This window comes from Diceros bicornis, chromosome 5, assembly GCF_020826845.1.
Source record: "Diceros bicornis minor isolate mBicDic1 chromosome 5, mDicBic1.mat.cur, whole genome shotgun sequence".
NCBI lineage: Eukaryota > Metazoa > Chordata > Mammalia > Perissodactyla > Rhinocerotidae > Diceros > Diceros bicornis.
In genome coordinates, this window is record NC_080744.1 from 28,101,717 (window position 1) to 28,126,919 (window position 25,203).

The 25,203-nt window shown below is 36.8% G+C and overlaps 1 protein-coding gene across 9 annotated transcripts in view; it reads left to right on the forward strand.

The window, feature by feature from the left end:
• HNRNPC (heterogeneous nuclear ribonucleoprotein C) overlaps positions 1–24,730 on the forward strand; it is a 55,541-nt gene extending 30,811 nt beyond the window's left edge. For 6 of the 9 annotated variants that reach the window (XM_058541023.1, XM_058541022.1, XM_058541025.1 and 3 more), the window contains 6 exons: positions 4,789–4,903; positions 5,497–5,544; positions 23,092–23,252; positions 23,745–23,858; positions 24,101–24,261; positions 24,361–24,730. In XM_058541023.1, the coding sequence (XP_058397006.1) occupies positions 4,789–4,903; positions 5,497–5,544; positions 23,092–23,252; positions 23,745–23,858; positions 24,101–24,261; positions 24,361–24,444 (683 nt within the window). In that variant the 3' untranslated portion in view covers positions 24,445–24,730. The remainder of the gene's footprint in view (positions 1–4,788; positions 4,904–5,496; positions 5,545–23,091; positions 23,253–23,744; positions 23,859–24,100; positions 24,262–24,360) is intronic. The other 3 variants (XM_058541029.1, XM_058541031.1, XM_058541030.1) reach the window with 3 other exon arrangements.
• Positions 24,731–25,203: the final 473 nt, after the last annotated feature.

Here is a 25,203-nt window from a genome sequence, read left to right on the forward strand (position 1 = left end):
CATTTTATATTAAGACTTCTGGAGCACGAGTATGTTCCTGGTGATTGTAGAATTTCATCTCCTTGAACAGTTTTCTGATTGCTTATCAATTTCTAGGATTTGCTGTCAGAGTTGTAGTAATTTGATATAGCTTATATTTTCTTGGGTGTGAATAGTAGGGAAGCTGAAGGGTTTGTAAGACAAGTCAATTTCTTTTTGCTTTTTATGAATAAAAAAGAATAAGCACACAGGTGTCGTGTGCTGTAGGATGGCTAGTGCCGTTGTGGATAATATATTGTATTTACCAAATTAACAAATTATTTACTTTAGATTTGTAAAGGTTATTGCAATTCATAATTAAATGAGATTTTTTAGTTTTTGAAAGATTCCTGTAGTGGTTTAGTTAAATTTTCATTTTGTTTTCAGCGTTTTCAGGAGTTTTTATTCAATTTCTTTCTTTTTTTTTTTTCTTTTCTGTGAGGAACATTAGCCCTGAGCTAACATCCGATGCCAATCCTCCCCTTTTTTCTTGAGGAGGATTGGCCCTGGGCTAACATCCGTGCCCATCTTTCTCTACTTTACATGGGATGCTGCCACAGCATGGCTTTAACAAGTGGTGCATCGGTGCGCACCCGGGATCCAAACCTGCGAACCCTGGGCTGCTGCAGCGGAGCACGCACACTTAACTGCTGCGCAGCCCGGCCAGCCCCTATTCGATTTCTTAAAATGTGTACTGTACAACAGATTTAAAGTCCAACTTATGCTTCATTTCCTCCCTGGATTCCTCTCTTTAGATTGGAGTGGATTGTTTTCCCTTTAAATGTTTCTTTTTTTTTTTTTTTTTTTTTTTTTCAGTTTCTTAATTTTATTTATTTTCCCCCAAAGCCCCAGTAGATAGTTGTATGTCATAGCTGCACATCCTTCTAGTTGGTGTATGTGGGACGCGGCCTCAGCATGGCCAGAGAAGCGGTGCGTCGGTGCGCACCCAGGATCTGAACCCGGGTCGCCAACAGCACAGCGCATGTGCCTAACCGCTAAGCCACGGGGCCGGCCCATCTTTAAATGTTTCATGTTGGTATTTCCCCATAACACAGCTCCCCAAAACTTCAGCATTTCATAATGATTATAACATTTAATAAATGTTGACAACAAATCACGTTGTGTAGAAAAGTCTCAACAGCTTTTGAGACTATTTTGGACGTTTGGTTAAGGTTCCTCAGTGATTATTTCATTATAACTCTTTCATTCTAGAATAAAAATTTTGTGTAATTTGTATCTCATATATAAACATTTCTCAAATGCTAATTTTTAAAGTCCGAATCCCAATGGATTGGGAAGGAAAAATATTGGAGATTGGAGAACCTTGACATTTAAGATACATATCAATACTTGCTTGACATTTAAGATACGTAGAGTAGGGCAGTTGTAGTTGAGAATACATGAGAAATTTTCGCATACCTATTTGTCCTACACCCAAAGTACAGGAAAACTCAGAATATATAAAACTTGGACATCTATAAAATGGCTGTGGGAAAAATGAACTAAAATGGGAGTTTTGTGAGAGGTTTAAAATGAAATCAGGTTTTTTATTCACCTTGTTAGTTGTTAACTGTGGGGAAAATTTTCTAACAAAAGTGGAGAGAAGAATGTAATGAACCTGTGTGTTATATGCATCTCACCTAGCTCAACAGATATCAATATTTGACTAATCTTGTTTGTATCTATGTTTCTTTTCTGTTTTTTCCCCTAATTTTAGGAGTATTTTGAAGACTTCAGCATATATCTAGCAAATAAGGGCTTTTAACAAAATGTAACCACACTGATGATTGTAAATTATATGATATAATTTATAGTAATTATCAAACTTTTTTTTGTAACTTAGCTTTATTCAAATCAATTCAATCCATGTCCACATATGCATTTGATTAGTTGCCTCTTAGATGTCTTTAAATCTGAGTTTCCCCATCCCTTCCTTTCTCATTTTAAAAATTCATGACATTTAGTTTGTTGAAGAAATCTTTAGTATTTCCCACACTGTGTGCTGATTGCTTCCTTGTGATGTCATTTGTTTTTTTCTACCCCTATTTTGTGTAATACTGGTAGATCTAGAGCAGTGCTGTCCAATAGAAATGTAATGTGAGCCATACAGGTAATTTTAAATTTATGAATAGCTATATTAAAAGAAGTAACAAGAAATGGGTGAAATTAATTTTAATATATTTTATTTAACCCGGTATACCCCAAATATTGTCATTTCAATATGTGATCATCTAAAAATATGATTGAGGTATTTTATATTATTTCTTCACATGAAGTCTTTGAAATCCAGTGTGTATACCTCACTTAAAACACATCTGAATTCAGACTAAAAACATTTCAAATGCTCAATAGCCCCTTGTGGCTAACAGCTTACTGTCTTGTACTGTGCAGATCTAGAGGCTTGATTCAATTCAGAGTCTTTATTTTGGTGAAAATACATCATGGATAGTGTTATGTACTTCATGTTGTATCACATCAGGTGGCCTAACATGGTTTTGCTGTTTTTAATGATAAGAATAATTTGTGGGTTCGGGTTTTACATCCTGACCCATCTGTGGTAAAGTTCCCCATTAATTTTTCGCCTTACGGTGATCATCCACTGATGATTGTTGCTTAGGTATTTCGTTAGGGGTTGCAAAAGAAATACTAGTTTTCTAATTCTTTCTGCATTTGTTACGTGTTAATTTTTCTAAAATGAACAGCTTCTCTCATTAATTGATTTTTCTGAAATACTGTTCACATTTGAAAGGCAGGATAAATCTTTTTCAAATTTTGGTGTAATTAATTGATACTGTAGAAGCCTTTAAATATAATCATTGCTTTTGTTTAGTTTTAGTCCATTGCATATCATTCTTTGGATCTCAAAATACTTTGTCTTTGGCCAGTGGATCACCATCAAGAGTGTTCCTGTGTCCTTGAGACCTTACTCTTGTAATATTGCATTACTTCTGTGTTTTCTGGCACCACAAAATACTGCATGTCATCTGGTATATTGCTTGACCTAAACCTGGAATTTGCCAGTTTTTTCCTCAGAGCCTTGGCTCCTTTTGATGGGAATTATTTAGAAACCACTGTCTGTACACTAGAAGTGTTTATATTGAATTTTAATTGCTTCTGGCTAGTTTCAGTGGGCAGAATAGGGGGCAGTAATTTTTCAAGAAAACAAAACATACCATTTTATGTGTGCTTTGTGCCATAGTTTCAAAATAACCATACCTGTATTTTTACCAAAATTAAGATTATTAAATGCAATTTTAGACTTGAGCCTCTCTTTTATTAATATGTATTTTATTCTGGATACTGACTTGGTACTATAGAATCACATGAAATAGTTCTTCTATAAGGTTGTATAATCAACTTGATACGTAGTTTAGTTGTTACATTTTGTCTTAACATTTTAAAATTGCTTTTTAAAAAATTTAATTATATGTTTAGTTTTATACAAGCGTATATGACTCCAGAGTCAAAAGAAAGTTGTTGTAAACATTAGATGTAAAAATTAGAAATGTTCAGTGAACCAAGAATTCTGAAGATTATTCATAAAGGATATTTAGCAAATAGTGTACTAAAAATCTGTTTCAATTGATCATTTGATGAACTGAGTTTTGGAGAGCTAGCTTTTAGCAATTGGTTTTTGGCATATGGGTTCTTTTGTTAGAACAAGAGGGACAACATGAACTCTTTAGTTTGGTAGGCCCTGGGTGGCAGGGTAAGTAGCCGGCCACTCTGGAATAGGCATTTTAAAAATTATGTTGAGGGCCGGCCCCGTGGCTTAGCGGTTAAGTGCGTGCGCTCCGCTACTGGCGGCCTGGGTTCGGATCCCGGGCGTGCACCGACACACCGCTTCTCCGGCCATGCTGAGGCCGTGTCCCACGTACAGCAACTAGAAGGATGTGCAACTATGACATATAACTATCTACTGGGGCTTTGGGGAAAAAAAAAGGAGGAGGATTGGCAATAGATGTTAGCTCAGAGCCGGTCTTCCTCAGCAAAAAGAGGAGGATTAGCATGGATGTTAGCTCAGGGCTGATCTTCCTCACAAAAAAAAAATAAATAAATAAAAATTATGTTGATTTTGGAAATTAGGAGTTTGTTTTCCTTTGCTCCTTTATTTTCCTTTTCTTGATGTGTGTGTGTGTGTGTGCGTGCGTGCATGTAAATGTTATTTATAAGAAATTCACTGTCTGCATAACATTTCTTCAGCATTTTTTATGCAGCTTCATAGCTGATTCTATTTGTAAGGGGAACAAAAATTTGTCCCCTTACAAATCAAAAATTGGGGATAATTTGAGGGTACTATACTTCAATCATTAATTCATGAATTGCCATATATTTTGTATCTCTGTGGTCATTGACTCATTCCTAATATATTTTCCTATGCTAATTTAAAATGCACAGAATCATTCTTGAAAAGGCAACTGTTAGTCATTGATACTTTTCTCCTATGATAGTAACTGAGTCAGTGGATTGGGTGCTCTGAATGGTGAGAGTTTCATTGAAGTTGGAGCTGATGGTGAAAGGTACCAAAGACAAACTTAATGTGTTAGGAATAATGAACACTTTTTTAGTGTAGAACATAGGACAAAGGAATGAGAGATTAAGGCCTAATGTCATAAAGAGTCTTGTGCCTTTTTTCTGTAAGGAAGGATGAGATACATCATTAGACCTTTGTTGATTTATATGACTGTACACTTTTAAAAGCTATAGCTTGAGATCCACCGCTCCCCCGCCCCCAAATTGTCATTGAAATTCTGGGGTTTGTTTTTTCAGATATTAATCTGGCTGCAGAGCCAAAAGTGAACCGAGGAAAAGCAGGTGTGAAACGATCTGCAGCGGAGATGTACGGGTCAGTACCAGAACACCCTTCTCCGTCCCCTCTACTCAGGTCCGGAACTTTATTATTTATAACTGCATTGTGTCCATCAGTGGGCATCTTCTCTATCTGTTTTCTGGATGTGGGGAGGGTTAACTGTAGTGTGTTTTAGCTGTGTAAAAGTAATGCTTTATTAATTTTGTGTTAGTATACCTCCTTTTCACCTGTTTCCCAGAGAATTATTATAATTCCCTGAGATTTTTACTGTTAAAGAGTAGTTTGGTATTTATAGCATAAATTAAAATCCTTCAAGAGGAGTTAAAATCTTCTAATGAAGGTGGGGAGTAAGAAAGGGAAGGAGGGTGGCCTAAGAATGTTTAGTTTACTGTTGTATTTTTCAGTGTTCTTATTTTAGCTGTTATGTTGTGTGTTGAAATTTTAGCAAACTTTTGCCTAAATTTGCAATTTGGCCACTGCATGTCCAGTGGCCGAAGATGGAATTTAGTGATCTATTGTTTGGATGATTGGGGATTATTCCATGGTAATCTGTTGATCTATTTGTTGTGGTTGGTTTGGCATGGGTTTGTGTTTTTGTTTTTCCCATCTGCTGTTGTGAATTTACGTTAACAGCTCCAAATTAATCCTCTTTGGTATTTATTTTTCAGCTCCTCTTTTGACTTGGACTATGACTTTCAACGGGATTATTATGACAGGTATGTTAAAGGTGTTTTTGTTTTGTCTCCTCTGGTAAAACATGTAGTAAGAACCATTTTATTTTTTGCTTTGTAGCAATGAATATTCCCTTTTGTAGTAATGAATAATAAACATGTTTTCATACCAAGTCCCCCTTTTTTGCCAAAACAGAAAATATCTTCCCACATATCGTCAGAGGTAGACTAGATAGGATGACATTTCTCTTGATTTCAAAGAATCGGTTTGTATATTGTCAGGGCATATGGAGATATAGCTAATATTTTCTGGACTAATGGTTGTTCTTGAAACAAGTCAGTTTTCTTTTTGTTTTAACTTGTATGCCAAATAAAAGTAAGGACTTGCCTAATGATGAAATGGGACTTAATTAGTGGTTCCATGGTCTCTTCATTATTTCCCTATTATATCTTGTCACTTTGGCTTTTCGTTGTAGGGGATTACAGCAAAACTAAAAAATGATCCCTAACCTTAAAAATCTTTTAGTCTCCTTTGAGCAAACAAACTAATAACAAAACTAATAACAAACTAGAACTAAGCAAACAAACTAAAACAAAACAATAAGATTGGGGATGGTGGTGATAATGATTCTGAAAGGCAAGGAGGTTGGAATAATCATTATGATTTCTTCGTGTGCCTTCCGAACAGAATTAATATTTGTTGGAGAGTCATGAGAAATAAAGTTGAAAATTGGAAGATATGTGGATAGGGCTAGGTTGTGGATGGCTTTGAATGTGGATTTAGACATGATGTAGGAATTCGTTATCAGAGAATGGCATGAAATGCAAAAAATATTAGTATCCCATTGGCATTCTGATAACATTAGTCTTTATGCCCGTTAAAGAAACATTCGGTTTATTTGGTTTGCTACTTTTTAAATTATGCGTTATTATGGAAGTATATGGAACATACTCATACATTGGATTTGATAAGAAATCAGTACAAATTTTCATCTTAGAATTCCAGTATTCTAATCATTCATATTTTTATGTTATTAATATGTATATAAGAATTCCAGTTAGATCAATCTCTGCTTTTGGAATGGAAGTAATAGCTTGATTTGGGAATGTTTCACAGAGGAGAAATATCTGAACTGAGTTGATCAATCATGCCAAGGGAGTTGGGTAAAGGAATCAAGTCAGCCAGTAAATGGTATGAGCAAAGACCTGATTGTGTACACTTGATGTGTTTGAGAAATACCACTTAGACTATAGTAGCTAGTCATCAAAAGACCAGAAGAATAAGACTGGAAAAATAGTTTGTATCTACATTGTAGAGGTCCTTGAATGCTGTATAAAGGTTGTGTGATTTGAGTCTCCTATATGCATCATCAAAATGGTTATTTCATTTGCCCTTAGAGATTTTTTCAGATTTTTATGTTTGAACACATATTTTGAAAACTGTAATGATTTTTGTACTTTGAAAATATTAAAATAGAAGACCTTACAGTTGAGAGAACAGGTTTGGGCATCTCTGCTGCTGAAAACATGGTCACTGGTTGAGTGACTTCAAGGCACTGAAACCTAGTGAGTTTGTCTGAGGCACTTGTCCTTTACTCTTTCTGCACATAGGAATTTCTTGGCCACATTTAAAAAAACATTCATGCCCAGCTACACCTGTGGGGATTCTTATACAGCTGGTCTAAGTAGACGCTTGAGTACTGGTGTTTTTTTTTTTTTAAAGCTTCCCAAGGAATTCGAATGTCCAGGCAGGGTTGAGAATCATTGATAACAAAGAACGAAGAAGTGATTTTATTTCCGTGATTCTTATCCTGTTTCTTTGGTAGGGCTCCTTTTAGAATAATTCTAATACACTAATATTTTTGATATAATTTCTGGGGTATCATGGACTCGGGCATAAGAAACCCCCTGTTTTGAGTGTACAGAACATTGTAACAGTGTAAAAGTCTATCTTCATGAGTTAGTCCTCTAAGGTTTTACTTTTAGTTGTCTTGGTGAGACAGCGAAACTTGGACCATCCCTATCATCTTACTGTAAATACATTTGGAAAAAATTGTTTTAAGTGAGGAGTTTCGAAAGGGTTAATTGAAAAAGAGATACAGCATGGGCCGGCCCCGTGGCTTAGCAGTTGGGTGCAGTGGCTTAGCAGTTGGGTGCACGTGCTCCGCTGCTGGCGGCCTGGGTTCGGATCCCGGGTGCGCAGCGACGCACTGCTTCTCCAGCCATGCTGAGGCCGCGTCCCACGTACAGCAACTAGAAGGATGTGAAACTATGATGTACAACTACCTACTGGGGCTTTGGGGGAAAATAAATAAATAAATAAAAATTATTTAAAAAAATAATAGATACAGCAAGGAATAGTGACCAAATTTACATGTTTGCAGGAATATCGTCAACTTTCTTACCCCTGGTATTTGGTCCTAAAAATTGGTGGTAACACCACTGTTGGCTTCTTCAGTTTTTCAAGAGGCAAAAGAATGCCTTTAGTTATTATCTGATATATTGTTGATATTATAGAGTATCAGTGAAAAGTTATATCTTTCCCCTTCCATTCTAATCTCAGCCAGTAGAAAAAGACTTCTGATAATTAATGGAGCAACCAGCTAGTAGCTGAAGGGTAGTACTAAAGTCTTTGGTGGGAAAATGAACATGTTTAGTCAAGAATGGAAAAACTACTCGGGAAAATGGTACTGGTTTCCTCTCAGAAGTCATTCTGAAGATACTTTATTCACAAGGTTAAGATTTTTGTTATTATCCTAGTTAGTAACATAGTGATCCTAAATGAGCTATGTTGGATTCTCTGTTAAAAGAAGATGGGAAGTTGGCTCTGAGATTTGCTGCAAGTTCTGAGTCTTCCTGTGGAAATGGGGGTTAAATCAGTGTCTGCTTAGTCACTTCAGTCATAACCCTTAAGAACATGAAAGTCACATAAATGATTCAGGACATAAATTTGGCGTTTCTTTAGATCATTTCTTTATTATCCAGCTTTCTGGGATCTTGAGTCCTTACTACCTATTGTGTATTATGGTAGGGAGGCAACTGATATGGAGCAGAGAAAAGAATGATTTAGGAATCCAAAGACTTGTTACTTAGCAAAGAAGGTTATGACCAAAGTCATATGTGTAATCTCACTTTTCTGAGATGGAGATGATAATACCTAGTAGTAGAGTTGCCATGAATATTTTGGGATCATTTATAATATAATTTCTTAGTTTTTATGTTTCCTGTTTATTATTAAAATCTCCAAAGATTTCTTTTTTCTTAAAAGTCCATCTTTATTAATATGCTCTTTAATTATTTATTTATTTATTTATTTATTGTGAGAAAGATTAGCCCTGAGCTAACATCTGTCGCCAGTCTTTCTCTTTTTGCTGAGAAAGACTGGCCCTGGGCTATCACCCGTGCCCATCTTCCTCCACTTTATATGCTGCCACAGCATGGCGTGACAAGCTGTGCGTTGGTGTGCGCCTGGGATCTGAACCCGGGGCTGCCACAGCAGAGCGCGTGAACTTAACCGCTACACCACTGGGCCGGGCCCTCCAAAGATTTCTTATATGCTCAAGTTACGGAAAATTACACTTGTGGATTAATATTATATTAGCCCTGTTAACACTGACATACATTATTACTATATATGAATCCTTCATAAAGGTGTTATGCACTTTAATCATCATTAGCCTGACTTTTGAAAGAAATTTAAAGATTGTCGTCATTTGGTGTTTTGTAAGGAGAAACATAGGAAATAGGTGATGAACAGTATTTTGTTATTGTTAGAATTAGAGTGAGTTGTATTTTTGTTTGGGTTTTCATGGATGTGTTAGTAATCAAATCTCAAAGATCGTAAATACTTTACCTTTAAAATTAGAGGATAATCATGCCATAAAAACTTAAATGAGCCACTTATATTTTAATATGCTGTCTTCTGAGAAGGAGACTGCAGAGGATTGGATTTTGTAGGCTTAATGCTGCCACCTGCACTACAGTAAGGTTAATGTTTTTCATTGGGCAGGGGGTGGGGGAAAAAAGTTCAGAACTGTTACCTGTGATCATTAAAGATTACCTTAGTTTGGAAGCAGTTTTAGTGCAAATTTTTGCTGTTGCCTTCTTGTTCTTGTAGAATTTTAGATTCTGAGTATTTAAATAGGACTACCAGGAATAGTGCTATTCCTCCAAAGTTAACTAAATATATTTGTTAATATTGTAGTATTCTCTATTTCAGTAGTTAGATTTTACATTTTAATGATGAAAAATCCAAATGATTATTAGGTTTTTTCCTTACCTTTTTCATAAATTAGGCCTGTCTTTTTATTTGTTCTTAAGGCCATTCCTAATGTTGTAGGTGTTGGAAGTTCTTAGATAAATTTAACATAAATTTCCAGTGTCTGTGAAACTACCATTTTAGATAGATTTATTAATATCTAACATCAGATACACTGTCAACTTTGTTTTGAATAATGCTATAAACTCTCATATGTAGGTTATAATTACCCAAAGATTCATTAAGCAACACATTTTTTTTCCCCTAGTAGGAATATAAGCCCAGAAGCAGCTTTTTGTTTTAGGATGAATATTCATGGTGGGGGCAGTGTGTAAAAACTAGGGGAGTTGCATAAGTCATCCATGTGTGCAAAACATATTATTTGTTGATGTTGAAAGTCTGATAACCTGTAAGCTCCTGACAAAGATCTAGTTTCAGTTGTGTCCTGTTGAGAAGTTGCTTCTAGGAAAATTGTTGCTGGAGCAGTTCTTGCTGGAGGACTTCTTGTGTGAGCAGTTTCTTTGAAATACTTTGTAGTGATTTTTTTTTTTTTCCTTCTTAAATTAATTGCTCTAATTTATTAAAATCTGTTTCTACATTGATTTTAAGTAATTCACTTTTGAAATTGTTGATCATGAGAAGGTAGCATGTGCTGTCATGCCAAAAGTGTTGTAATAAAAATAGCACATTGTTGGATATAACACAGGCCTTAAAGCTGTAATTTTTGAGGAATCTTTCAGGCAAGAAGATGGGAATACATATACTAAAAGTAGATCTGAAAGTTCTTAGATAGGCTTACATATACGTGGAATTCATGTTTGTCACAGCTAACCTGGCATTATTATAATCAGACTTAATTTATAAGAGTTTTCTGATTTGCACCACAGATATTTACAGTATTTTCTTAAGTATAAAACCATATCCATTTTCAGAAAAAGCTTTCAGATAGACTTTCTGTAGATTGAATCAATTGTAGTCCCACTTTCTTTTTCTTACAAGAAAATGCTCTGGAATTACCTAGTGGTGATGGTTGCAGTAGTTTGTGATATACTAAAAATTACTGAGTTGTACACATTCAAAGGTTTATTTTATAGTATGTAAATCATATCTCAATTTAAATAAAAGAAACATGACTCAGTTACGGACAACCAAGTAATTCTTTCTCAGTCATTCTATAGAGAACTTGGGAACACAGGAAACATCAAGTGCTTAGTAGTCTGGTTTGATAGTAGGCTATAGTATGATAGTGGAGACATGGTAAACACCTGGTAAGCAAAAGATGTGGTTCAAAATGACCCTGGTTTTAGTTCAGTGGTCTTTGAGGACTTGATAATAAATAACTTATCACATGTTGCATATGGTACATGAATAATTAAGCAAAGTGTATGAGTGGACTGTAAAAATTCTTTCACTGGAGATTTTTCAGAGTGCTGTTACTATTCCGTATCTAAATATATTGAGTAAATATGAGTGTACCATGAATAGAGGAATGAGTTAACATCAACTTACAGATTAAATACAACACATATATGATAAGCACTATATTATACAGTGAGGAAAGTGCTGTGAAATTAATAGGGGTTGCTATATGTCCTGCGTTGAACAGGATTGTCTCATAGAAAGAGGAATTGTGTTGCCCTTTGGGGCTATAAGCTCTCCTGTAAGATTTAAAGAGCCCCAAGTAGTTTCACCCAGGGGTATATTTGAACTTGACTTTGATATTAAGTATGAGGTTTTTAGGCAGATAGGGTATAGCTCTAATAAAGATACAGAGTTGTTAACATCCCTGGTGTATGTGGGGAAGCAGCCACCTGTAATTGGAAAAAATGTTGGTTATAAAAGGCTTTGTATGGCACATTAGGGAGTTGTGTCCAGTAGGCAGAGATATTTTAGAAATAGCCCCATGGTTAGAAAAGAGAAACTGGAGGGAAAAAGACATGAGTTAAGCAGTTAACATTGGAATGGAGAGACGGTAGAGAAATTTCTGAGGTAGAATGGTCTTGGGGTGGTTTACTGGGTTAAAGTTACAAAAGTAGATGCTTTGTAGGGAGAGACTAGTCAAGTATAGCTGAGATTTTATCTTTTATGACTAGGATTATGCCATTAAAGGTTACATGGAGGGAGATTGGAGGGTTTTAGTTGTTAGAATTTTGGGAAACAAGCAGTTTTGTTGTTGATGCTTACCCTACAGATACTTTCCAGGAAGGTATCCTGGTAGACAGTGGAGAAAAGTAGTTGAGGTGAAATACAGTGTTGGGGAGTCTCCATTGAAATGCAAGATAAGTGAGAGGCTAACCATCACAGTCCTTAAACTAATATTTTGAGTCCTTATTTTGTTCCTGGCACACAAAGTTTTAGGTTTTGGATTAACAAATCAACAAACATAGAATATGGATTGAAGAACCCAGCCCCCTCCACCCCTCCCACCATCCCATTGGGTTAGAGGAGCTGTCATCTTGCCTCCCTCCTTTTCCGTTTTTCTGATATTCCTGAGCAACACTGGACATGACACATGAGCGTTGTATATGTGTTTAAAAGGAAAGTACATGAAATATTTAGATTTTCAAGTTTTGGAGAATTGAGTGAGACCATCTGCTTGGAAAGGCATGTGATTGAGAGAGCTAGAGGGTTCTTGGCTACTTGGAAAAGTTAAGAGATGCCACTTTAGATGTCATTTTATGCGTAAGGTGAAATTTTGCATTTGCTCAGAGCTCCTCTGTTGGTTGTATCTTTCTTCTGGGAATCTGATCATGTTATAGTTGCCAGGAAGATTTTAGATGAGGGCATAGATTAGTACTTTCAAGATAAGCCAGATGTCATTGGACTTAAATTTTTGACAGGAATATATTCTTTATTTTACTTAGCATTCATTTGGGGCTGCTGTCTTATTTTTGTTGTGTCCTGGACTCCTGTTGAGTTAGGTGCGAGACATTTCTTTGAAGGGGAATCACTTGAGTCTGGATCAGAAAACTTGGTATATTGCTCTGAGTTAAGTGGTGTTCTGGTTATATTATTACCTAATCCAAAGGTAGCCTGTGCTGTTTTAGGAATCTACTTCAGGACATTCTTCATCCAGGTAGACTTTGTCAAGGTCCTTGTTAATTTTTTTCTTTTTTTTTTTGGTGAGAAAGATTGGCCCTGACATAACATCCATGCCCATCTTCCTCTATTTTGCATGTGGGACGCTGCCACAGCATGGGTCGATGAGCGGTGTGTCAGTCCACGCCTGGGATTTGAACCTCTGAACCGCAGGCCTCTGAAGCAGAGCGTGCAAACCCACCACTACACCACTGGGCTGGCCCTTTTTTTTCTTTTTTTAAAACTTAGCTTTATTGAGATATATTTCACATACTGTAAAATTCATTTTAAAGTGTATAGTTCAATTTAGTGTATTCAGAGTTGTGCAGCCGTGACCATGATCTAATTTTAGAATATCCCATCACACCAAAAATAAACACCTTACTTATTAGCTATCATTCTTTATTTTTCCTCTGTCCCCAGGCCTAGCAACCATTAATCCACTTTCTATCTATAGATTTGCCTGTTCTGGACATTTCATATCAATGGAATCATACAATATGTTGGTTTTTTGTGACTGATTTCTTTCACTTAGAATATTTCACAGTTCATCCATGTTGTACCGTGTATTTTACCTCCTTTCTTTCTATTGTTGAATTATATTCAGTTGTATGGATGGTACCACATTTTCTTTATCCATTCATCAGTTGGTGGACATTTGAGATGTTTCCACGTTTTGAATAATGCTGCTGTAAACATATGCATATACGTTTTTGCATGGGCATATGTTTTCATTTTTCTTGGCTGTGTACCTAGGAATAGAATACTGAGTCTTATGATAATTCTAAGTTTAATCTTTTGAGAAACTGCCATGCTATCTTCCCAAGTGGCTGTACCGTTTCACATTCCCATCAGCCATGTATAAGGATTCCAATTTCTTTTTCCACACCCTTGCCAACGTTTGTTTTATTATGTCTTTGTTATTTAAGCCATTCTACTTCGAGGGTAAGTAATGTTATCCCATTGTGGTTTTGATTTGCATTTTCTTAAAAACTAATGATGCTGAGTATTCATGTACTTATATTGCTATTTGTTTATCTTTGGAGAAATGTATTCAGAATCTTTGCCCATCTTTATATTGGGTTGCTTTTTTTTTTTTTTTTTTTTTTGTGAGGAAGATCTGCCCTGAGCAGATCTGCCAGTCCTCCTCTTTTTGCTGAGGAAGACTGGCCCTGGCCTAGCATCCATGCCCATCTTCCTCCACTTTATATGGGACGCCTGCCACAGCATGGCTTGACAAGTGGTGCTTCTGTGTGCGCCTAGGATCCGAACCGGTGAACCCTGGGCCGCCGCAGTGGAGCGCGCACACATAACCGCTTGCGCCACCAGGCCGACCCTGTATATTGGGTTGCTCTTTGTTACTGAGTTGTAAGGCTTCTTCCTATATTCTGGATATAATATCTGATATTGACATTTTTCATCTTTGTTACTGTTTGCAGTTTTTTGTAGCTTCACCATTCTGCTTTATGATTATAGAAGATGTGTAACTATCAACTTATACTAAGGACATTTAGCTGGTTTGTAAGGATTATGGTTTCGTTATAGAACTGAAAAAATTGCAGAATTTTAGGCTCTCTTTGGACATTATATATAGGCAGTAGGTAAATGTCTATGGAAGCAACGAACTAGAACAGTGCTTTTCAGTAGAACTTTCTGTGATGATATAAATATTCTTTCTATAACTGTACTGCTGGTGTGGTAGACATTAGCCAGATATTGCTGTTTAGCACTTGAAATGTGGCTGGTAGGACTAAGGAAGTGAATTTTCAATTTAATTTAAATAGCCATATGTGGCTAGTCGTTATTCAGTTGGACAGCGCAGGTGTAGAATGCTGCACAGTAAGTCTTACTGGGTCAAATGAATTTTGAGTCGTGTTTAGTATGATAATTGTAATGACTAAAGACTGTTCTTTAGGCAGGAAATTAGAACCCATACTGCAGTTTTGGAACAAAGCTGACAAGGAGTATTCAAAGAATATCCAGGAAACTAATGTTATTTTTCGAGGAAAGAAGGAGAAGATACCCTTTTGATAAACAGGATAAGATTACACTTTGATACCTTTTAAGAACTGTAATCTAGGAACAAGAAACAAAGTCCACCAAATAGAAGTAGACTTGTTCAGGCAGATAAACTTTTTTCCAGGACCTTTTTTAGCTTACAGTGATAAATGTGTTATTACTGTGAGATCAGTGGAGTTCAGCAAGGGGAACAGATTAATAAGGTACAAAAAATAAGATAGAATAAACTCATGGAAATTTGTGTTTGTGATTTCCTTAAAGCAAGCATGACATGACAGTCTCAAATCACATCCATTATAGGCACAAGATACGATTCTTATTTTGTAATAAATAGCTTGAGAAAGGATTAAATTTTGTGGTAGATTATTATATTCAACTTTTGTCTTATATTCTTAGGGAAAAGCTCTAATAGTCTTTATAAAGCTAAAAAAAAGACAGACCTGTCCTCCTGGCTTTCCAACCAAAAGGATAGGTTTGGTTTGTTATTGCTGATAATGTGATTTGTGGTAAATTCTTTCCTAGAGGCCAGTTTAGGAAAGGCACTTATTTTCTCAACAGATACTTGTTAAGATGGTACTACGAGGCATTGTTGTGTGCAGCAGGGGTACTATAGTGGAAAATACATGACCTCAGGGAAGATGGATGGCTTGAATACATCATATAGAGCATGTTAAGGCATTGTATATGTTTAATTTTTCCTATGAATGACGTGGGAAGCCATTGGAGAGTTTTGAGCAGAGGAGTAAAAAGATCTTATTTATATTTTAACAAGATTTCTCTGAGAATAGATAATAAGTGACCCTTGGAATTATGTAGGCAAGCAGTCATTTGTGGAAGGATCAGGGCAGTGGCAAATGGGAGTGATAAGTAGTTGAATTTTGAAGTTAATGCAGACAGATTTAATGTGAGGGCTGAGAGAGGAATCAAAGACGTCACCTAAATTTTGTCCTGGACAACTAGAGACTTGGAATTTACAGAAAGAGTGGTGGGGAAGACCATAGGAGGAACTAGGGTGAGGGGTAACTATTCACAGATCAGTGTGGAGATGTTAATTTAAGCTCCTTATTAGACAACCGCTTTGAGAGATGTTAAGGCAGTTGTTTACATGGGGCTACAGCGGTCTTCTGCTTATAGGTCAGTAAAACCATGATGCTGGATGAGTGGAGATAGAAAATAGAGATCCCTGGAGAACTGCAGCTTCTAAAGACTGGGCTGTTGAGGAATGAGCAAAGGTGATTGAGAATGCCACAAAGAAAAAAATTGGAGAGAAATCAGAAGCATGAAGTGTCCTGGAAGCTGTATGAATATGTATCCAAAGACTAGAGGGATGAACTGACAAATGTTATTGGTAGTTCAAGTAATAGGATTTAGAAATGTCCGTTTGATTTAGCAAGTGGAGATCACTGGTGACTTTGACAAGGGTAGGTTTTGATAATGGTAGGGGCAGAAACTTTACAAGGAGATTCAAGAAAGAGTGGAAAGATAGAAATTGGAGATAGCATAGAAAACCTTTTTTTTTTTTGTGAGGAAGATCAGCCCAGAGCTAACATCCGTGCTAATCCTCCTCTTTTTGCTGAGGAAGACCAGCTCTGAGCTAACATCTATTGCCAATCCTCCTTTCCCCGCCCCCACCCCCAAAGCCCCAGTAGATAGTTGTATGTCATAGCTGCACATCCTTCTAGTTGCTGTATGTGGGACGCGGCCTCAGCATGGCCGGAGAAGCGGTGCCTCGGTGCACGCCCGGGATCCTAACCCGGGCTGCCAGTAGCGGAGTGTGCGCGCTTAACCGCTAAGCCACGGGGCCGGCCCCTAGAAAAGCTTTTTATATTCAGTAGAATTTACTCTTTCTGTGTAGTTTTGACATGCATAGCCATGTATCTACCAGTACAATCAAGATAGGTCCAGACCTCCCAAAAATTCACCATGAAGTTCTTTGTAGTCAAATCCTCCCTCCACCTGTCTCCTGGCAACCACAAATGTTTTCTCAGACAACTCCTTAAAAGAAATTTTATTAAGTGGAAGGAGAGAAGTGTACTCTTCTGACCTGGCTTGGTAAATGAGAATAGAGGAATGAATGGGCTTGTGTGTTTTTAACATATGGTCTATAAACAATATTCTTCATAATACTGTTATATAATTTCAGCTTTTTTAAAAACAGAAATTGGACCACACCAACAGTTTAAGACATTATCTTGAGAAAAGATCCAAAATGACATTTAGGAGTATGTGTGTTGAGAACATCATGACAAATGAGTAATGTTATAATTCTTTTGAGATTGAGGAGTCTAGAAAAGATTATCACCTGAATGGAAAGCTTTATAAACAGAAGCAATGCCAAGGATTAAAAATTTTTTTTTCTTAACATAGTCTTGGGTCTAGTCTTGTTTCTGAAAGAATTGATCTAAGACTCAAAGCAACCTGCATAGTATTGCCCAGATTATTTTTCATTTAGAATGTTTTCAGGTGAATTTTCAAATTGTCTTCCCATGAAACGTCTAGTTTTGTGTTAACCTAGCTCCCCAATGAATCCATCAATACAAGTCACTATATTTTCTTAATTTTAAGGTGCAGCCTTTTCATACTTTAAAATTTGTAAATTAGGGTACATCTTAATATGAGTATGTACATTTAATATTTTTTTTCTGTCTTGCAGAGGTGTTGTAAATAAGTCAGTAATGCAATTGTCAATCAAGTGTATCTTTGAATTTGCAAAAATACCCCTAAATACTGATATCAGCAATTTTTTCTGAAAGAAGATTGCAAAACCATTGGTTCTACATATATAGGGTCTATTGATTCCTGCTCTTCGTAAGTAGGAATGCATGTGGTGTGGTGTTCCTCAACCTCAATCTTTGTTCTTTAGGCAAGGTTCTTAACCACAGAAATGATAATAAGCTGTGTTTCTTTTTTTTTTGTAGTTAACAAAATTCTTTTTTCTTTAAAATTTAATAGTTGGGTGCCACTATATATTGAATGATCCTGTACAGCATACTGGTTTATCATTTAGTCCCTTTATCATTTAGGTGAGAACTGTTGGCAGTTTTTAATTTCGACTTTCATACAGATAATCTGATCTTTAATGGACAGCCATTGGATAAAGCTAACATGAAGAAAGTTAAGGAACATAAAGTGCAACTATGCAAATTTATCTTGGTAATTGGCACTCCATCCGTAAACTGTATTAGCAAAACAAGTGCAAGTTAACAGTTGTATCCAGTTTGGCTTCTCCCAGACTCACCAGGGCAACGTTTTTGTGGAGGGGTGACTACAAATAGCATTTAGAAGTGGTCTCTTTATGTAGAACGTAAACACAAATTATGAAACTTCAGCTAGTTGACTTATTTTTAGGCACAAAAGTAAGAATTCCAAGTACATCATGAAAACAGGTTTTGGGGGTTAAGTTTTTGAGATGACGTAGTTTCATTTTAACGTAAACCTGAATTAAACATGTTACACAGTCATTTTAGCACTTTTTTTTTTTTTTTTAATTTTTTTTTTTTTCCCCCAAAGCCCCAGTAGGTAGTTGTATGGTCATAGCTGCACATCCTTCTAGTTGCTGTATGTGGGACGCGGCCTCAGCATAGCTGGAGAATCGGTGTGTCAGTGCGTGCCCGGGATCCGAACCCTGGCCGCCAGCAGCGGAGCTCGTGCACTTAATCGCTAAGCCACGGGGCCGGCCCGAGCACATTTTTTCTTAGATAATGAAAGCAAAGTCAGTAGCCTACTCACTTACATAAAATAAAGCTTTGACAGTTAAAGCAATAAATACACTTAAATTACATTAGGGTGAACTTTAAAATTTTTTGGTTTTTAGTATGTTTATATGTTAAAATGAATTCTGTACCATAATCTTTCATAATACATTTAAAATAATTTCATTGTGTTAATTACCACATTAAAAAAGGGTAACAAGGGGTCAACCCACCGGCTTAGCGGTTAAGTTCCCGTGCTCCGCTTTAGGGGCTCAGGGTTCTCCGGCTTGGATCCCAGGCTCGGACCAACACACCACTTGTCGAGCCATGCTGTGGTGGTGTCCCATGTAAAGTAGAGGAAGATGGGCACGAAAGTTAGCCCAGGGCCAGTCTTCCTCAGCAAAAAGAGGAGGATTGGCGACGGATTTTAGCTCAGGGCTAATCTTCCTTTAAAAAAAAAAGGATAACAAGATGTAAAAACTACTGAGGGGTTATACTATATCTACAGTCCAGTGAAAAAGTTATGGTAATTTTTTAAAAGACTGGAAAATAGTTGTCTAAATCATTCAAATATTCTTTCACAGAGGATTTTATAAAGAGTGGGAAACAAATATCCATAAATACATTTCATAATGTTCAAAGATACCAGTTATTGAACGCCTTGATTCTTAAACAGTTTTATCTGTATAGAGTCCTGGTGGCTACAGAGTTTGAGGCAAGTATCTATCATCAATTGGGAGTTCATTTAACTAGTAATTACTGGAGCTAGAATGGAAAAATCCTGCTCTTTTGGTTTTTAAACTCCATACATAAATTTTGCAGTTGTGTCACATTGTTTTCCATGGTTTCCTCTAGGTTATATCCCACAGATATGTTTTACTGATATTTACTCATTGAGATCTTCATCTTTACTGTCTTAAAATCTTTCCTTTTGAATCTTACTGTGAATTTGCACATATTTTTCTGTGTACCTCTCTAGATATAAAGCATGTTTCTCAGAAATTAGCACATACTGTTCTACATTTGGTCCTGATCAGCTCAAATAGAGTAGACTATTCCTCATTTTTTGTGTCAGTGGTTTTTAACTTTGTGAATAGGTACATTCACAGAATTTTAACAGACAATTTCAGGGATTCTCAGACATTCTAATGCCCAAACATAGTAGCCTGTAAAACCAGTCCCTTTTCTAGGAAAATCAAAGGCACCAGGAAGAAACTTCATCCTGAAAATTTTCCATTGTAGATAAAAACTACTGAAGCAGAAGAAAATGCCTCCTGACACTGAGAGAGGAAACAGTGATGGTACATTAAATGAATATATTCAGGAGAATATAAATTTTTACTACAACGTTAATTCTAGTTGTTTCTACTTTGGTAGTGATTGAAATGTATTATTATTAATCAGGGTCTTTTTGGGTTTTTTTTTTTTTTTGGTGAGGAAGATCAACCCTGAGCTAACATCTATGCTAATCCTCCTGTTTTTGCTGAGGAAGACTGGCTCTGAGCTAACATCTATTGCCAGTCTTCCTCTTTTTTTCCCCCCAAAGCTGCAGTAGATAGTTGTATGTCATAGTTGCACATCCTTCTAGTTGCTGTATGTGGGATGCAGCCTCAGCATGGCCGGAGAAGCCGTGCATCGGTGCGCGCCCGGGATCCGAACCCGGGCCGCCAGTAGTGGAGTGCGCACACTTAACCGCTAAGCCACGGGGCTTGCCCTAATCAGGGGTTCTGAGACCCAAAGAAGATCACTGTGTGTTACATTTAGTTGTTTGAGGCTTTCCTTGGAAAAACCTGTATATTTAGTAAATGCCTTGTAATGCTTATGTTTTAGCTTGGAGATTAAGATAGAGATTCTTTGTCTTATCTGTTCAGATAATTAGCTAGCTAATGTCTGTCCAGAAATGTTTTCATATCTTTAAAATGGTGTTCTTAATTACCTTTTATTCTGGGTAGATTTTATATCAACATGGAGTGTCCAGATTTCTGATTCAGGGTGGGGTCATAATTCTTTTAATGACTTGGGCTTTCTCAGTAGGGGATCAGCAGCTGTTGTTGCCCCAGGTGATTTACTATATAGCTTTCCCGTGGGGAAAATGGTTATTTAATTTGTAGTTGTTTCTTGAAGCTGCTCTGTTATCCCTTTGACCTTAAGGGTTATTACAGTAGGTATGGTTTTCTCTTCGTGTTTTCTCCTCCTTATGATTTCGCAGTCATCACTTCAACATTTTTCAAGGCAAGGTCTATTTAAACTTCCCTTAGAGGAATCTTTGAGAGTTTTTTCAAGAGTCCATTTTTGCTTGAGCAGCAGCAAAGTTCTGTGGCACTAAAAGCACTTCAGCATTGCCGGTTGACCTTTTGAAATACATTCTTCTTCCAAGAATTACAGCATTTGACTCCCATTTTTGTCCTTGGGATCATTACATAGATAGATTTAAAACAAACTGCATTTCTTGTCTCATTTTCATTATGGCGGCCATCTGACCTGGATCAGATGAAATAGTATGGTTCAAAAGGAAATTCCAGTGCCATGAAATATAGAAGCTCATTGGTTTAGAGACTGGTACCAGTGAGAGTGAGTGAGTTGGCAGGTAGGTTAGATTTCTCAGTCCAACAGGGCTGAGGCATGAGCTGTTTTCATGCCTAAAGATATGGATAACTCACTTTTGTGTACCTCCAGAAATTGTTTCAAAAGTATCATTATCTTGCATGAAGGAGAATAGTTTCTGAATCATTATACTTTCGAAAATATTGGGCCAAAAGATGAAAGGCTTTATGTAAAAATGCAAGATAGTAGTGATAATAAAAAGTTACTGAGTATCTTTGTTCACATTGATTTCCATAAATAGATTAAAACTGACTAAGTAATAGTTCAGTTAGTACTTGTCAACTGAGAAGAAACCTCTGTAGAAACGCTAAGGCCTTCCTGCTTTCTGAATCATAAATTTTCTTCTTTCCTGGGCCTCAAACTTTTGAAAGTATTCCTTATTGAAGCTTAAAACAAAACATAATGTGAGTGCTTTTGTAACTTTTACTACATCATTGATTCTTTGGTACATGGCAAATCAGTAACTACTGTGCTTGAAGGAGGAAAGTGTTAGTGGTCAATGACTAAAAGCTGCTTAAGTGAAGATTAGTAAATCATTCCCTCACTTGTCTGGCAGTGTGCATTTGCTCTTTGTTAATTTAGGAAAATGTTCCTGTCATAGTCACTCCTAGGCAAAGATAAAATATTACCTTGTTAGAATAGGATGGAAACATTTTAGATTAAGTTGGGTTAAGCAAAAGAGAGAATTATCTATGAGAGCCTAAAATCAATGTTTTCACTACCCAAGAAACTATGGGATTGGAGACTATGTTATAAATTCAGAAAAGACTAGCTACTAATTAATGAGATATATAAGAGGGAGTCATCATATTGTATATGAATTATAAAATTTCAAAGCTGTTTAATACGTGACATTTGTTCCATTAAAGCCTTTGAAGTTAGGCAGAGCAGCAGTTGGTAGGTTGTTTTTTATAGAAGAATACCTGGGCCTCGGTGTTAAATTAGTTGCTAAAAAGGTGCTGAACTGGAATTATGAGATTTTTTGTCCCTACTGGTGTGTCTTACCTTCTTATGCTGCTATAGGGTCTTGTAAAAATAACAACATGGAAGAATGTAGACAGTTTTCTAGAACCGATGTCCATGTAGAAGTTTTTTGTTGTGTTTTGAATTTTCTCTTTACAAACGTAAGAGTCAATACCAAGCTATTATTTTGGTATATCTTTAGCAATCACTGGGATACTTATCCAATGGAAGCAGCAGTTGAACAACCAGTGATTTTTGGGAGCTAAATGTGTGCTGGGCAATGGATTTAGTTAGGCACTAGTGAATGATGAACAAGATAGACAATATTCTCTGCCCTGTTGGAGCTTTGAGTGGAGCTTATGCTTAAGTGTTGTTAGAATTGCTAGTGGTGTTTTACACCCAGCTAACACATAAGAAATGGCTGTTTTTATAGAGCAACAGTGGTTAACACTGGCAATTTTATCTGGTTCAACCTAATATTGCTAACTAGTAGTGATTTTTATCTTTCTCTGGGTGAAAATTTCAGGAATTTAGCTAACAATAAATATCTCTTTGCAAACTTAATTGCAGTCCCTTTCTCTGGGTACTTTATTTGGCTTTATATGAATTGTTGATTGTAGCATATATATGAAAAGAATAAGATCAAGATATAAAGGCCATTCATTTTAAAAAGTAGTGCTCTATTAATACTGCCATAATTATGAAGGAACCTTTTGTGTCTGGTGCGTAAGGCCAGCCAACCATATCTTTGGATATGTGTGTATCTGTAGTATTTTCTTCAAGAAAAATAACTGCAGTATTAAAAAATATCAAAGAATGAAGGTTTTCACTGACCTTTTGAATGAAATTAACTTAGCAAAAAGTGACTAATTGAGAGACAGTGAACATTAATTTATTATTTTATAAGGTCACTGTTGTTTGGATCTTGCTGACTTAATTTTGGTTGTGAAGGCATTCTCTTTTCCTTTTATCCAATAGGATGTACAGTTACCCAGCACGTGTTCCTCCTCCTCCTCCCATTGCTCGGGCTGTAGTGCCCTCGAAACGCCAGCGTGTATCAGGAAACACCTCACGAAGGGGCAAAAGTGGCTTCAATTCTAAGAGTGGACAGCGAGGATCTTCTTCCAAGTCTGGAAAGTGTATGTATTATTATTGCAGCTTTGTGAGAGAGAAATTAATGTAGTTAATAATTATCAGTTTTGGTACAAATGGCTTTGCATAATCAAAATAATGGAAAAGGAGAAGATAGTGATTAAGGGGCCAACTCTTGACTGCCTTCTATCCCTAAGACTTTGGTCATTTGAAAAAAGTCATTAGACTTTAGGGAGTTGAGGCACCTTGTTAAATTTATGAAATAATTCAAGTCAGCAAAGCAGTACAGAAAGTGCTTAAAAATAGAATTGAGGTCTTTACAAAAGTCAGAGTGCTACTACTAAGGGAGTAGGCACATTAGGTTCAGTTTTTAGCTACTAACTAAAAAATCAAAGATCCTCATTACTGGGACAGTCTAGTACTGGCTCCATTTCTCCCTAAAGATATTGGCTACTGGTGTATAGTCTAGTGGGAATGTGTTCGGTAACTGGTAGCTTCTGGTACATTTGATTCTGACCTGGGTTTTGTTTGTATTAAAGTGAAAGGAGATGACCTTCAGGCCATTAAGAAGGAGTTGACCCAAATCAAACAAAAGGTGGATTCTCTACTGGAAAGCCTGGAAAAAATTGAAAAGGAGCAGAGCAAACAAGCAGGTAAATGGTGCTGCTGCTTGTTGGGTGTAAAGTTGGGTTAGTTACCTAAGATAGTTGAAAGTATATGTTGGAATAGTGGGATATAAGGCAATTGATTATGAAACTTGGGGAGTTTGAATTGGGAAGGGCATTTGTGTGGGAGGATTTAGACTTGTGCTGCAGTTCTATGATCATTAGTGGGGATTGTCTACGTCCTGTGGACATTACTTGCCCCTAGACAGACTTGTCCTTCTCATCCCCAGTAGAGATGAAGAATGATAAGTCAGAAGAGGAGCAGAGCAGCAGCTCCCTGAAGAAAGATGAGACTAATGTGAAGATGGAGTCTGAGGGGGGTGCAGATGACTCTGCTGAGGAGGGGGACCTACTGGATGATGATGATAATGAAGATCGGGGGGATGACCAGGTGAAAACCACGGGAAAGGAAAGAAAGAGGTGGTGGAGGGGGGATCAGGGACACATGGAGTGCCTCTAACTCCATCCTATTTGTGTCTGTTTCTCACAGCTGGAGTTGATCAAGGATGATGAAAAAGAGGCTGAGGAAGGAGAGGATGACAGAGACAGCGCCAATGGCGAGGATGACTCTTAAGCACATAGTGGGGTTTAGAAATCTTATCCCATTATTTCTTTACCTAGGCGCTTGTCTAAGATCAAAATTTTCACCAGATCCTCTCCCCTAGTATCTTCAGCACATGCTCACTGTTCTCCCCATCCTTGTCCTTCCCATGTTCATTAATTCATATTGCCCTGCGCCTAGTCCCATTTTCACTTCCTTTGACGCTCCTAGTAGTTATGTTAAGTCTTACCCTGTAATTTTTGCTTTTAATTTTGATACCTCTTTATGACTTAACAATAAAAAGGATGTATGGTTTTTATCAACTGTCTCCAAAATAATCTCTTGTTATGCAGGGAGTACAGTTCTTTCCATTCATACATGAGTTCAGTAGTTGCTTCCCTAACTGCAAAGGCAATCTCATTAGTTGAGTAGCACCATGAGAGCAGCTTTGAGTTAGAGGTATGTGTGTTATACCCCACATAAGAGTGCTATGTGGGGGCTGTTCAACACAAATGTAACAATGTATTTTTGTGAATGAGAGTTGGCATGTCAAATGCATCCTCTAGAAAAATAATTAGTGTAATAGTCTTAAGATTTGTTTTCTAAAGTTGATACTGTGGGTTATTTTTGTGAACAGCCTGATGTTTGGGACCTTTTTTTCTCAAAATAAACAAGTCCTTATTAAACCAGGAATTTGGAGAAAAAAAAACCCTGGTTTTTTATTTTTGTATTTTATAATTGTTTACTTCAAATTCTTCGTTTCACAGCAGCCTCCACAAAACCCGCTAGAAT